Source organism: Euprymna scolopes, chromosome 3 (genome assembly GCF_053919585.1).
Source record: "Euprymna scolopes isolate OS-2025 chromosome 3, ASM5391958v1, whole genome shotgun sequence".
In the NCBI taxonomy this organism is placed as follows: domain Eukaryota; kingdom Metazoa; phylum Mollusca; class Cephalopoda; order Sepiida; family Sepiolidae; genus Euprymna; species Euprymna scolopes.
Window position 1 is genome coordinate 168,011,249 of NC_136484.1, and position 16,431 is coordinate 168,027,679.

Below are 16,431 nucleotides of genomic sequence, written 5' to 3' on the forward strand. Positions count from 1 at the left end.
TTTAAAATATAATGTTCGAAGTCGGTTTAAAAAAAATAATAATTCTGTGTTTTTCATACCATTTTCGATACATTTTCGCACACACTCTGCCTCGTAGGAAAAGCCAGCACTGTTAACGAAATTGAATTTTGCATCGGTTGAAGGAAGCGGAAACTCCATTTCTTCATCATTCTTCCTTATTTTGGTAGGAGCCCAAAATGGAGAGTCAACCTGAAAATAATATTTTATAAAGTTAATAAAAATTGAAAAGAAAAAATAACAATGAAACTAAAAGAAGCTATTTAAAAAAAAAAAGATGGAACCCCCCTCCCCCACCAGTATTACATATCCATAGTTGTTTTAGAAGAATTTTCACAGAATGTACTCTGATCATAGAAAATTCCACTCTACCTAATTTTTTTACTGTGTGAGAATTTATCTTACTAATCCTATGCACCATTCTAAAATCAAAAAGGGTGATAATAACTTAAAGTAAAAGTTTATTTTATTTATGTCCTCTCAGTAGTTTTATGTGGCATTTATTGTATCACACAACTAGCCAATCGCATTGAGGGGTTTCAAAACCATGTAATGCATTTCATTACAGGACATCGCCTGATCGAACCCCCCCCCCCCAAATATTCTCCCTCCATCAAACTACTTCCCTACCCCCTCTATTTGATAAAATAAAAAGTAAAACCCTTAAACTTTTTGTCAAACGACCAACCGCTGGCCTGTCAAAATTATGCTTTGATGGTACGTTAGAAGGCAAATGAGGCAGAGGAAAGCCAAGGAGAAAAAATGTTTTGATTGGACATCTCTCAATAGTTGGGTGTCGATCAATCAACTTTTATTGGATCAGAAGGAATGGCTAAAAATAAGTCATGTGGGTTCGCAATCCACATCAAGCGAACGACGCGACTCATGATGAGTTTTACACTTACACCAGCTCTATTATTGCAATAGGACTACTATTCTCATAACTCATTCTATTCTCATAACTCATTCTATTCTCTGGTATATCTTTCTGAGCTTGAAAACGTCATTTGCAAATTTGATCCAAATGGTGCAACAGACAAAAAGCACTGATGAATAATCAGTTTAAGTGACAGTCTTCTGGAGATTAAAGGTTCAATACCTTAGACGATAATAACTAAAAATAATATCATACTTAACACTTCTATTTGGTCATAGTTGACAGAATAAGAAAAATATACCTCCATAGATTAAATAAGATTTAGTTAAAAATTCTGTATAAATTCCTGAGTTTGACATAAAGATTCCCAAGTTTAAAAAGATGCACTTTATGAAGTTTGGAGCTTACATCAGCTGAAATGTAGTGAAAATAACAACCAAAATGAGAATAGCAAGCTGAATAATACAAATGTAAAAAATTATCAATTTTAATCTAAAAAAATCCCAAAACATGTACAGAATTTTAAACTGGTTTCCCCCAAGTTCAGTGTCAAGATTCTCTAAAGAATGAAGAAGGTTGGAGGTTACACTGGCCGAAATATTGTGAAAAAACAACCAAGATGAGAATACTAGTCTAAACAATACTAATTAACACTTCTCACTGCTTATGGCTGTCAAGACAAGAAAAATATAACTCCATTGATCACATAAAGGACTTAGCTAAAAAAATCTGTACAAGTTCCATAGTTTGCCGAAAGTTCCCAAGCACAAAATATAAGGTCGGAGGTTATATTTATCGAAACATTATTATAATAACAACCAAGATGAGAAAAATAGTCCAAATAATAAAAAATGTCAGTTTTTTTTTTTTTTTTAATTAACAGGTTGAGGGAAAAAATAAAATAAAGTAATACGGAGCACAGTAGTGTTTCTTATTCATTCCCAGGGCAACGGCATGTTTTCCTGTTAGTTTTTTATATTTTATAATTTCAATATTTTAATGATTAAAGTTATTTCATAAAATGGTGATTTTTGTTTTGAGTCATGAATTTGTGAAAAAGTAGTTATGTAACGTTGAATACAAAGAATTGTTCAGGTGTTAAACACAATGTCAAGATAGAATAAAAAAAGAAAACTCAAAAAACTAGTTTACCTCAATCATGCCTTTTGTTCCATAAATGACAGCATTATTTTTAGCTTTAATTCCAGTGTGATACATTAAATGCATCATCCTCTTGCCTTGATATTTCAGAATAATCGAAGCACATAAATCAACACCTGGTTGGAAAGAAAGAAAGAAAGAAGAAAATTAAAATTAAAAAAAAAAAATAAATAAATAAATTTCATACTCAACTAGTAGAGATACCCAGCTTTGTTTGGGGATGCCTAAAACTTGAGCAACGTTGGTAAAGTATTTAGGTCAGTATTTATTTCCAATAAAAATACCATTTTTTATCAAAAAAAAAATGTGGCACAAGCAAGGTTTTATATTACGAGTGAAACAGTCGCATTTAGTGGTGACTAGAAATAAGAAAACACTTAAACATGTAAACATTATAAATAAAAAAATATATACTTAAAGAAAAATTAAATTTTATTTACTTTTGGAGTGAATGGACTTGAGTCAGTAGTGGGTGGAGGCAGAGGGGGAAAGAAACAGCAGATATAAAAACATATCAATGTTAATTATGTGACTGTACACTTAATAACAAATTTAATTCATAAACCACTTAAAATTAAAAATGCTTTTTTTTCTTTTGTAATTTTTTTCATGAATTTTTTTTTCTAGAAACTTAATTTCACAACACTTCTCCATCATTGATTTCTCTTCTAGCTCTTTTACTAGAATCACTCTTAACATCTATGCGTTCTGATGCTTCTCATTTGGAGAAATACCTATGCAAAGAAGCCTATTTCTGGCAACTCCTCAAAATATTTCTGAAATGACCCATGCACCTGTCATTAACACTGTCCATAAGAAAACTTGAGATTTTTTCTGGGTATTTTTGTGCAACAAATCTAGCAAAGTTTTCAAATCAACCGATAGCTTCCCTTATTTCTGTCGATGATTGGTCTGTCTCCCCTGCCTGCTTGCCATCACTAGAGTGGAGTTCCTCTTGAATGGTGGTCACCTGCATGGCCTCCAACTCCCTCAAGTCATCAGTTGTAAGCTCTCCCCTGTGCTCCTCGATAAGATTATCGATGTCAGCCTCTTGACAACTAGCCCCATGGACCTGCTGAGTTAAATAATTTCCTCTACATCACCCTCAGGGGTCGTATTCTGAAACAACAGGTGGCTATAGTTTCTCCCATGAGAAACTTCATCCCAAGCTTTTTCGATCGTCTTCAGGCAATGAACGATGTTGAAATGCCCCTTCCAAAATTCACAGAGGGTGAGTTAAGTGCTTTCTGTCACTTCAAAGCATCTTCTGAACAGATGCTTCATGTAAAGTTTCTTGAAATTAGCAATCACTTGCTGGTCCATAGGATGAAGGAGAGTAGTGGTGTTCGATGGCAGATAGAGAACCTTGATAAAAGAGAAGTCCGGATGTATGTTTTCCTGGAGGCCAGGAGGCTGAGCAGGGGCATTGTTTTTTTTTGTCTTTTGTTTTTTTTTTATTACATTTTCACCCCAAACAAGGCAAATTGACACTTTGGTGTAGGGGGCTACTATCAGGGGCATCAACTACTGGGGTACTATGTAGGGATTTGAGCAGCAAGATGTCGGTTCACGTTACACTTGAACTTCTGCACATCAGTACTGTTGGGGAAGCAGGGACCTGGAATGGAATTCCAAAGTCTAGCGATTCTGGGGAAGAAACTATTAGAGTAGAAAGATCTTTTACATCTAGGGATCTCTACAGTGTGGGGGTGGGATTTAGCAGCCTGTTGGGTGTGTTGAGGGTGCTCACGTTATGGGGGCACAAGTGATTGCAGTTTGTCAGAGCATTCACCACTAAAATACTTGTAGAAAAGGCAGAGGGATGCAACATTTCGTCGATGGGACAGAGGTTAAAGCTTAGATGCCAGTTCAGGGCCTATCAGATTGGCGACTCTCTTTTGAACCTTGTCAAGGAGCGAGAGACTAGTAGCAGATGCACCAGCCCAAATGTGACAGCAGTACTCCATACATGAGCGAATGGTGGCCTTATAGAGGTACAGGATACTTTCGGGTGTTAGTAGTTGTCTAGCACGGTAGAGAGAGCCCACCTTTCTTGCAGTGGCCCTGGCAATGCCTTCAATGTAATTGTTCCAACTCATGTTTCCTGTGATCGTTAGGCCCAAGGAGTTTGAAAGATGTACTCTCAGATAAAGAGTCGTTGGCCATTGCTATAGGTGGTAGAGAGGGTTTCTTGTAATTATTGAATGAAACTAGTTTAGTCTTGGCGGCATTGAATGTGACCAACCATTTTTGTCCCCATTCCACTACAGATTGGAGGTCTTCCTCTAGTGTTTCTGCCATTTCTTTAGAAATGTGTTCATTCGTCTTCCTGTCGTGCCTGTTATAGAGTGTAGTGCCATCAGCATATATACCCAACTCAGAGGCAATTTTGTCGGTGAGGTCATTAATAAGTATTAGGAACAATAGAGGTCCAAGGATAGACCTCTGGGGCACTCCCGCATTTATATCATATTGTTTAGATGTACGACCGTCAAGGACAACCTGGATTTTTCTCTTATCTAAGAAGGATTTAATTATGTTAAGTATTCTACCAGTGATACCATATGATCTAATTTTCCTGAGGAGACCTTCATGCCATACCCTGTCAAAAGCCTTAGATATATCTAGAGCTACCGCTCTGCCCTCCCCCGCTTTGTCCAGTGAATGGTATATAAGTTCAGAGATTACAGTGAGGATGTCTGCTGTGGAACGGGCTTGTCTAAATCCATATTGTTGGTCATTCAGAAGTTTAGCATCTGTGAGGTGCCGGACTAGAGCATGGTTGATTAAGGTTCCAAATAATTTGGCAAAAAGTGGAAGGACGCTAATGGGGCAATAATTTGATGGGTCAGTCCTTTTGCCAGAATTCTTGAATACTGGTACAACAGAAGCAGTTTTCCAACAGCCCGGAAAGCAAGCTTAATTAAGGCATTTGTTCTAGAGTTTGGAGAGAACTGGAGCTACTTCGGCTGAGCATTTTTTTAATAGCACAGCTGGAATGAGATCGGGTCCACATGGTTTTGAAGTGTCCAGTACCAGGAGACATTCCAAAGGAAGATTGCTCTCTTCTAAATATTTTTTCAAACCAAGACCGAAGCAGATGTTTACCCACTCGGTAAATATGTTTCTTGTGACCCAGGCCTTAACTTTCAAGTCTCTACCGGCATTTACACAAAATGTGAGGGTAAGTCTGTCGTTTATCGGTTTATGGCCAGGAAGTTTATTTTCTCTTGCCGTGATATACGTATGGTGGATCATTTTCTTCCAGAAAAGGGAAGTTTCATTACAGTTAAACACTTGCTGTAGAACGTAGCCTTTTCTAGAAATTAATTCCTCAAATGTCTTGAGTTATTTGTCCGCTGCTTTCTTGCCAGAACTGGCCACCTCTCCATGCCTGACGATCGAGTGAATACTAGCCCTCTTCTTAAAGCAATCAAACCATCCATGCCTTAAACTCTGCGGGGGCTTTCTGCCATGTTCCTTGTTCTCTGTCGTCTCTTTGGCCTTGCACAAAATCCGTAAAGATGGTCGCCTTGTGCAAAATTACAGATTGTGTGAGAGTATCACCGGCAATTTTTCTTCAATCCACAGTAGAAGGAGCCTCTCCATCTTGTTGTTGATGGATGTTCTTCCACTGACAAGGATAGTCATGCCCTTAAAAGATTTACTTCCTAATTCTTGATAATCGTTCCGATCATCAATTGGTTACAGCCATACTCTCTAGCTAGGCTAACGATGCGCATGCCTTTTTTGAATTTCTTTATCATTTCCAGCTTTGTTTCCATAGTAATCATCTTCTTGCTTCTCCCTTTAACATCACTAGCAACTTTGAAACCCATGGCTTACGAATTAAAAGTAGATACAGGATGAGTCACGGGAAACGGATATTTTTAAGACTTTCTTTTCCTTAAAGACATCTGTTTCCCATGACTCGCCCTGTATAAGCACTAAAAAGCACAACATGAATATGATATCGTAAGCTCTCACATAAGATAAACACAGTGCAATGTGCCGTTGATTCTTCACTTAGCTAGCCATAAAGAATGGATAGCGTCTCAGATCTCTCTCAGGCATTGTGGGAGAATTTCGGCCAATAGCGTATCGGCATCCTAGTGATGCTGTGATGCTGATCAATAGCAGACTAGCATCTTAGTGGCGTTACAGTGACGTATATGATGATGTATGAGGTGGTGAGGTGATTGACTCATACAGTCATATGCACCCACACCAACTTCGAGTTTTGGAATTTTTTGGCCACACTGTAAAGCGGGGCGAGTATATATAATATCAAGTGAATATACCATGAAAATAAAGGGACAAATTTGTCAGTAATTTAGATAAAAATGTAAAAATTGGCCTTTTTTTTTTAAAACCTTTTACTAATTAATAAAAATGTAAAAAAACATTTTTTTAAATATTTTTTATTAATTAATAAAAATATAAAAAACATTTTTTTAAAAATATTTTTACTCATTAATAAAAAATGTAAAAACCAGTTTTTTTAAAACATTTTTTATTAATAAAAATGTAAAAACTAGTTTTAAAAATATTTTTTATTAATTAATAAAAATGTAAAAACCATTTTTTAAAACCATTTTTTATTAATTAATAAAAATGTAAAAACCATTTTTTAAAAACATTTTTTACTAATTAATAAAAATGTAAAAACCATTTTTTTTTATAAATATATTTTTTACTCATTAATAAAAATGTAAAAACCATTTTATAAAAAATATTTTTACTAATTAATTAGTAATTACTGTCTAATCAAAAATCCAGTAGATGTGCTAGACCTAGTTTTTACAAAAAATCATACATACTACTGGTCCGACATTTTTGCGTTTTGAAATCACAGATTTTAATTGAAAGCAAGGGAGATAAGTCATACAGAATTGGTCACAAAGAACTGTTTCACACAAAACCATACAATAAAACTAATTTGATAAATTTTATTTTTACTTTTAATTATTTTTCTACTGGGTTATTTTTCGTAATTTTTGGAATTTAAACTAATTTCGACATGACACGTAAGTATGTAACACGGTTTTTACCTGATGGGCATTTATTCCAAATTTCACTACTCTGCCAAAGCACTCAATGTTCTCCATCCACCTCAAGGCATTTTCCAGCTGTGAAGAATTAATTCCATCATGGCTATGTAATAACAGTTTTGGCATACAGAAGATCTGAAGGGCTTCTATCCTCAAGGAAGATTCTAAAGTAGCTTATGCAGTCACAGTTGGTATCGAATAGTTCTAGGGTACTTTTTCTCTTCTCTGCAACCTCTTTCCCACAGAAGAAATGTTGCAAATCTGTCACTGCTGCATCGTTATTTTTATGGCAAGTGTTCAACAGAAATTCGGTATATGATTCCCCCCTTGCCAAACTTTCACAAAAAAACACTTGACTACAATCTACTAGCTACAATCACTATATATGATTTCCCAACTTTCTAGCTATGCCTAAATCTAAATGAACAAAGCTTCTTTCCCAGAATTTCTTGCCTGCTGGCCTACTTCCCAGTTAACTATAACATGGTTGCCTTCAAATTCAATGTAAATAATTCTTGTTGAGCCGTCCTCATAAACAATCAAATTCTACCCAATTTACACAATTAACGATTACTACACTACCACCTTACATTCATTAATCCTTATCCTTGAGTGACCTTTGGGCCTTGATAAGTAAAAAAACAAAACAAAAAAAAACCCAGCTGCAAGGCTTTTATTCTCATAAACAATTCTATGAATGCTATGCGGGTTTAGAGGTTTAGATAAAGTCAACAGACTTTAATAAAAGTGCATCGAAAACTTATTGAACATTTTTCTTTCTGTAGCAAAAAAAAAAAAAAAAAAAAAGAAAAAAAAAAAAAGTAAATCATAATTACCACTCTCATGAAGAAATCCTGATGCCAAAATATTTTCTGGTTTTTCTTTGATGACCATTAGAGCAAATTGGAGAACATAGATTCCAATATCAAGAAGACCTCCTCCACCTAATTCAGGCCTGTGTAATCGAGGTAAATCAATGATAGGCTGACAAAATTCAGCTTGAACATAATGCACCTGGATTAAAACAAATTTCTAAAATTAAAACTTGAGGAAACAATGGCTTTTATACATTATGCAGGGTGGAACAATAACATGATGAAAACTGGTTTTCTTTTTTTGTTGCAGACCATCTACTAATTGGCCAGTTGTGTACAAAACCCAAGAGTGATATAAGAGCCTTCAAGCATGTCTGAAAGTGACACAATGTTCAACAAGCGCGATCGGAGATGCACCGTTGTACAACTCATGCTCTCTACCGATCCAAGTTATAACAGGACCATTGCCAGCACCCCCAGAATGCAAATCGGGACTGTTCAACACTTGAGGCACAACTCAACAAAGTTTCAAGCCATGGTCATGGTCTTTGGTGTTGTTTCAAATGAAGGCCACATCATGCCACCTCACATTTTTGAAGCTGGCTTGAAAACCAACACCAAAGTGTACCTGAATGTGCTGAACAGTATGGTGATTCCCTGTGCAATCAGGTGGTGGCTGACAGACTCCTAGTGTGGCAGTAGTACTCTGCGCCTGCCCACAAGTCTGTCACTCTCCCCTTCCCCAACCTGAACCCGCTGGACTACTTCATTTGGTCATATGTCAACAACATGACCTCCCACACCAGTAAAGCCAGCCTGATTTCTGCCATTCATTGAATATTCGCCAAGTTCCTGCCGACGCTTGTGGAAAAGGCACCCTCTCAGTTCTAAACCTGTATCGAAGACAGCTACGTTGAATAGATGTCAGCTCTACTACATAGTTAAGTCATCTGAATTGATTTTTTCAATAAAAGTTTTAAAATATGGCTGTAATGTTGTTTTCTTTAGCAAATTTATCGTTCCACTCTTTACTTGTTTATCTTATTATTCCAGTTTAAGTAAAAATATGGCCAACAAAATGTTTGATTAATTCAAACTGTCACATGCCCCTAGCAAAGAATAAAGGGGTCAATATGTTACAAATATGTAGGATGTGTATTTAGTTAGTAAGTTATGTTTGTTTTTAAAACTATCATTTGTTTTTATTAAAACTAAATCACATTTGGTATAAAGGTCTAGAGACATTGCAGCACAAAGACAATTAGTCTTTGCTCAAAACAATGTCACATGACCTATAAAAAAGTAGAAATTTCAAATCTTGCCATACAATGTTTCAAGATTTCAACTAAAGATAATTAAATTTGTTATGGAAGCCAAAATCTATACAACTATTTGGATTCTTTGTCTGTTGCCTACTTATAAGCTCCAAAACTACAAGGTGCTTTCAATCAGTTTCCAGACGTTTTTCATATGGCCACTTTTATTAATAGTACACACATGATACTCTAGTCTCCTTTGAAGTAATCTCCTCCGGCTGCAATGCATTTGTTGTACCGTTCCAACAACTTCTGGAAGGTCCCATAGAAGTCCTCTTATGCAAGCATGTCAATGACCCTCGTCACAGCGGATTTCATCTCAATTGTCTCATAACGACAGTCTCTGAGGTTTTCCTTGAGCTTAGGGAATAACCAGAAGTCACAGAAAGCAAGGTCCGCACCATAGGAATGGTGAGGAACTGTCTTAATGCCCATTTTGGTCATGACAACGTCTTTCTTTCTAATCTTCTCTGGGCACCCTTGGGACAAACTTAACGAAAATCTTCCACATCTTCAGTTCTCTCACGAATAATTGTGTGTACAGTTCCCACACTGACATCAAACTGTGCATTTATTTTCCCTATATATACACGATGGTCCTTATCCATGAAATTCTTTATTCAGCCAATCAACATTGGTGTTCTGACATCCATACTTCTCCTACACCTTCCTGCCTTCCTTGAATCTCTTATGTCACTCAAAAACTCATGCTAGATTCATGCAAGCTCGTCCAAAAGCAGTCTGAAGCATTCCATACGTTTCTGTGGCATCTTTTCCAAGTTTAAAACAGAATTGTATTGCATATTGTTCTTCCAAAGTGTCCTCAAGTCCAGATTGTTTTTTTTTTTTAATTCACCAGTTGTGACAATAAGGCTTTAGAAGAGTATATTCCAGTTTCTACTGTAGCTGTTCAGTTGAACCTGAAATCATAAAAATTGGTCAGTCATCTCATCAGATGTATAGCAATAACATACTGAATTTTCAAGAGTGTACAGACAATTTAAATTGTCTGTACAAAAAACGTTTAGAAACATCTCCTACTTGACAGAATTGCATCATATTTGGTATGAAGCACCCTTGGTATGTTGGATGTGTCAAAAAGTTTAAATAAAAATGTAAAATGTTTCTGTTACTACAATTAATAAACACCTAAGTATCAATACACTTCGGCCATAAATCACTTTGAAGATTTCACAAGTGAGTTCTACTAAAATAACCATATTTTAAAAACCAAAGCACTTTAAGTTCTCAAAATACCACTATTTTGTTATAAAAATTAATAATCTTTCACATGCATTAATCTATCTATCTATCTATATATATATATATATATATATATATATATATAGAAGTGAAATTGTCTGTCTGTGTACATTTCCCTACCAAATAACTCAATATATTCAGTCTACAGACTCAAGATTTGACATAAGGGGTATTGAGATTTGGGAAAATCATTTTAATCGATTTTCGACCAGAAATTTGGCTGTCAAGGGATCAAAATTCAACGATTTTACCTTTGAAAACTCTACCAAACTCCTCTGCCAACTTTGTTTAAACACTTGAAATTTTAGATGTAGGTTACTTGGACATGGATCAAACTTTTTAATTTGATTTGATCCCAAAACAATAAATGTTAAGGGGTCAAAATTGGGGTCAAAGTTAAAAAATTTTTGACTTCTCAGCCAATTTTTGGTCTAAATATTTGACATTTTATATAAAGTGTATTCAGACATAGGGAAAGCTTTTTAATCTTTTTTGGCCGAAAATTTGGCTGTCAAAGTTCAAAGTATTTGACCTTTGCATTCTCTAGCAAACTATTCAGCTAATTTTGGGTCTAAACACTTAAAATTTTAGATGTAGGTTACCTGATCAGGAGTCAAACTTTTTAATATATATATAACATTTTTTTTTAAAGTTTGTTTTTGAAATGTCGTTACTTTCAATGTATACCACTTTCGTTTAACGGTTCTAGATTGTTATTTTAAAACCATTCACCGTTAATTTTGAGTTAAGCTCAATGTGTCTATTTAATAGGGACAGAGCATATATAATGCAAAGTTTTGTTGAAAATTCAAAGACTCACGTTTTCTTTTTTATAACCTTCATTTATTTCCTGGATTTTTCCATTACAGCTGTTTCATTAATGCTAACTTAGTAAATGCTAAACTGTATTACACTACATTTAGCATAAATTTGGGATGCTGAGTGTGTTATATTACTCCTAATAATAATTATAACACTTATAGGCTCCAAAACTATAGATTAAAATCGTATCAGATTTGACACGAACATCCCTGGGGATGCAGATGTAACAAGCTGCGTGTGCATGGTTCCCCTCTGGTGCTGCATGTGAGATGACACCATAAAAAATAGTGAAGTAACGATGAATGTGAGAAGTGTGAAGGGCCAACGTTTCCTTCACATTTTAGCCAAGTTTCAGAAAAATGTTACAGATGGGAAAAAAGTTATGGGGTAAAAAGTGTCTTTTTTTTGCAATTTTGTGACCCTTTTGAGTGCCTGGGAATGCCAAATCCCAGTGAAAAATGAACAAACGGTGCAGTTTCAGGCGTTAAGACATGTATATTTGAATTCACCACCATGGAAAACTAATATATAGACATACATATGAAGTTTTTGAATAATATAAAAAAAGAGCTCCAAAAAGGCATGTTTTTTAGCCCTAAAAGTCCCAGAGGGATGCGAACCAGAATTTTGCCAGGGTCACCCAGACTGAATTTATATTAAGAACAATAGCCTTCACATTTTGGCCAAGTTTCAGGAAAATCTAATAGATGGATCAAACACTATGGGGCAAAAAGTGTCATTTTTGGCTATTTTGTTAGACTTTAAAATTAAGATAAATGTTTAAATTATTAGATACCTCGCCAAGAGATTGGGAATCCAATTCACTGCGTACTTTGTCATAAGCCGGAAAGAAGCGTGACCAGAGACCCTGCAAAACAAAAAAAACAAAAAACAAACATACATATATGTATTAGCAAGCTACATGGCATTATCTGGTTGTAAAATATGTTTATATATAATATAAACATGCAGATTTTGTATTTATTGTTATAGAATGACTTCTCTAGTAATTATTATATTGTACCCAATATATAATAGTGATTTCAAAAGTTTTAAAATATATGACTTGGATGCTATCAGCTCGAATCGAAAATAAAACATTTAGCTCTTCAGCATTATTCGCTACTGAATTAAGACAATATGCAGATAAAAACTATACAAATTAACTGACTTAAACACATAACTATACCGGGTGGAATAATGAAATTGTTGCTATAGAAAAGACGACATGATTTCATTTCTGTTTGATCAAAATTGGTTTTCTTTTTTTGTTACAGACCATCTACTAGTTGGCAAATCCCAAAGAGTGATAGGAGCCTTCTATCATGGCTGAAAGTGACACAATGTTCAACGAGCGAGATTGGAGATGCATCGCTGTACCAATTGTGCTCTCTACCAATCCAACTTATCACAACAGGACCATTGCCAACATCCTTAAAATGTAAATCCGGACAGTTCAACGCTTTTGGGCACAGCTCAACGCATCAAACGCCCCACAGTTATGGTTTTTAGTGTGATTTCAAGTGAGGGTCACATCATGCCACCTCACATCTTTGAAGTCAGCTTGAAAGTCAACACCAAAGTGTACCTGGATATGCTGAAGAATGTGGTGATATCCTGGTGCAATCAGGTGGCCGCTGGCAGACCTTGGGTATGACAGCAGGACTCGGCGCCAGCCTGCAAGTCCAACGACACCCAGGCTTGGCTTCAGAACGAGTGCTACGACTTTGTACCCTTCTCTCACTGGCTCCCCTCCTCCTCCAACCTAAACTGCTGGACTACTTCGTTTGGTCATATGTCAAGAACATCACAAACATGACCTCCCACAGCACCAAAGCCAGCCTGATTGCTGCCATTCGCCGAGCTACTGTCAGCACTTGTAGTAAAGGCATGCTTCCAGTTCCGGACCAAGGTGATGATTGAGGCTGAAGGTGGCTGCATTGAATAGATGTCAGCTCTACTGCATAATTAAGTTACCTGAGTTGATTTTTTTTAATAAAAGCTTTAAAATAAAGCTGTAGTGTTGTTTTCTTTAGGGCGACAATTTTATCGTTCCAACCTGCATATTTGCGCACACATAAAGGATACACATTAGTTGGGTTTATACCTGCTAAGTTCCATTTTTTCAATTTTGACCCATAAGTAGCTTTTTTCCTAGCTAAAAAAAAAAAAAAAAAAAAAAAAAAAAAAAAATTGAATTTGTTCTACAATCCAAATCCCTTATATATATATCAAATTTCAACCCTGTAGACCAAAAATTGACAGAATAGTTTACTAGAGACAATTCTCTAATTTTTAAATCTCTACATATTTATATATAGAGTTGCTGTTTTATTTATTATTTTTGGGCACTTGTGCGTTATAATTGGATATTTAAAAATACTAAAGAAAAGAAAGATTTTAAGTGAAAACACTAACATAATTATGTGTCATGCTGAAATGATTAAAATTTTTTAAAATAATAGAATAAATAACCTGCTAAAACTATCATTTTTTACAGAAAAAAATTGTTATCATGGATCCGCAATTTTCTATTTCAAAATAGTGAAAGTGAAACAAGGGAGATAAGCCAGGTTGGCATACAATTAAACTGCTAAAGCTGTATTATTTAATAAATTTTATTTTTTCTTATTAATTTTCTACTCCACTATTTTTTGTAATTTTAACAGGACACGTAATTACATAATAGCGTTTTTACTTAAAAAGCATTTTTTTCATATCCAATTATAATGCACAAGCATTGTTTTTTTTACTTTAAGGATTATCCTAAAAAGCCACGTAATATGTGTATCTAGGTTGGAACGATAAAAGTGTCATCCTAAAGAAAACACCACTACAGCTTTATTTTAAAACTTTTACTGAAAAAAATCAATTCAGGTAACTTGATTATGTAGTAGAGCTGGCATCTATTCAATGTAACCGCCTTCAGCCTCAATCATTGCCTTGATATGGGTCCAGTACAAGTAACATACCTTTTCCACAAGTGCCAACGGGAGCACTTTTTTTTTTTTTTTTTTTTTTTTTTTACAAAGGCATCACCACATTATCAAGGCCCAGAGGCCACTCAAGGATAAGGGTTAAAGAGTGTACAGTAGAAATTGGTCAATATAGTAATCATTAGTAATGAAAATTTGGTAAATTTAATAACTTATATGGAACGGCTCATCAAGAACTTATTTACTTTAGACTTGAACACAACCATATTGAAGTCAGCCGGAAAGCAGGAAAACGGAAGACAATTCCACAGGCGTGCAGTTCTAAGAAAGAAGCTTTGTTCATGGAATCTACGTTTAGGTTTAGGCACAGATAAAGAGTGGGGGAAATTATTGATAGTGTTTACAGCTAGACGAGTGTTTCTTGTGAAAGTTTGGCGAGGGGGGACCATAGATTGAAGCTCAGTCGAACACTTTCCATGAAAATAACGATACATCAGAGACAAACTCGCAACATCTCTTCTGTGAGATAGAGGTTGCAAGGAGGAGAAAAGGACATCTCCTACGAGGCTACGAAGTCTATTTTGAACTCTATCAAGGCAGGACAAGTCCTTTCTAGCAGCTCCTGCCCAGATGTGGCAACAGTACTCCATCCTTGGACGTACCTGGCTCTTATATAGGTAGAGAATAGCATCAGCAGTGAGATATCTACTGGATCGATAGAAAGATCCCACCATTTTTCCAGCGGCCTTGGCAACAGATTTGATATACGTGTTCCATTTAAGATCAGGAGTAATGGTCAAGCCCAGAAGCTTGTCAAAACTTGAGGCCTCCTGAAGACGAGAGCCATTCAGTTCAATTGATGACAAATGTGAATTAGAATGTTGATGATGTAAAGAGAGAAGCTTGGTTTTAGATGCATTAAAAGTAACCAGCCACTCCTTTCCCCATTGTACTACGTGCTCAAGATCAGAGGAGAGAGAATTGGAGAGAACTTGCTCGTTTACTGTCTTAGATGTGGTACCATAAATGGTAGTGTCGTCAGCATAAATGTCTACAAATGATGTAAGGATATGATTTGGAAGATCATTAATGTAGATCAGGAAAAGAGTTGGGCCCAGGATGGATCCCTGAGGGACACCGGCATTAATACTGTGAGCTTCTGATTTTTGCCCCTCAACTACTACTCTTATGAACCTATCAGAAAGAAATGATTTAATAATTGAGAAGACTTTTCCAGCTATACCATAGCTAGCGATCTTATGAAGTAAACCTTTATGCCATACCCTATCAAAGGCTTTAGATATGTCAAGAGCAATTGCCCTAGAAAGATTGCCACCGTCGAGAGATTTGCTAATCCTATGCGATATAACTGTAAGGACATCTGCTGTAGATCTAGCAGAACGGAAACCATATTGAGTGTCACTAAGAAGGTTATTTTTGTTGAGATGTTTGATTACTTCTGTATTTAACACAGATTCTAGCAACTTACTCATGCAACTTACTCACAGGAGACTTATTGGCCTGTACTGAGATGGGGATGAGCGATCACCTGAATTCTTAAATACAGGGCATACTGATGAGATTTTCCAGGGAGATGGGAAACTATTCTCCTTAAGACAACGTTTAAACAGTTTTGTAAGTATGGGCGCTAATTCAGGTTGAAGTTTTTTGAGTACTATAATTGGAATACCATCAGGGCCAGTTGCTTTACTCGAATCAAGGTTTTTGATTAGTTTCGCAACATCACGTACAGATATACGTATATCACATAGCGTGTTTTCTGATGCAGGAGGAAATATTGGGGGTTGGCGGTCTTGGTCGCAAAGGGTAGAATTAGCTGCAAAGTTCTTGACAAAGAGTTTGGCTTTGTCTGATGCTGACGAGATTACCTCAGGTCCATTGATAATAGTTGGGATGGAGCACACGCTTCTGTTCAGGATTCTGTTTGCTATTTGCCAAAACTGGTGGGAACCAAGCCGCTGCTCATCTACTTTGGACTTAACAGATTGAGCATACAACTCTCTTACGTTCCTTATTACTTTCTTACAATGGTTGCTGGCAGTCCTGAAAACGGCTTTAGTTTCCATACATCTATTACGTTTGAAGCAGTGGAAAAAGTGATTTCTGTGCGCAATGGCAGCAGCACATTCTGGAGAGAACCATGGCTGGCTG

General features: G+C 36.0%; 1 protein-coding gene across 1 annotated transcript in view; it reads right to left on the reverse strand.

Annotated features, from left to right (window-relative positions):
• Nucleotides 1-16,431, reverse strand: part of LOC145260288 (trans-1,2-dihydrobenzene-1,2-diol dehydrogenase-like) — a 48,024-nt gene that overhangs the window by 11,073 nt on the left and 20,520 nt on the right. The window contains exons 4-7 of the mRNA XM_080118143.1: nucleotides 12,120-12,191; nucleotides 7,944-8,121; nucleotides 2,048-2,172; nucleotides 60-210 (exon numbers count right to left, since the gene is read on the reverse strand). Of these exons, the coding sequence (XP_079974269.1) occupies nucleotides 60-210; nucleotides 2,048-2,172; nucleotides 7,944-8,121; nucleotides 12,120-12,191 (526 nt within the window). The remainder of the gene's footprint in view (nucleotides 1-59; nucleotides 211-2,047; nucleotides 2,173-7,943; nucleotides 8,122-12,119; nucleotides 12,192-16,431) is intronic.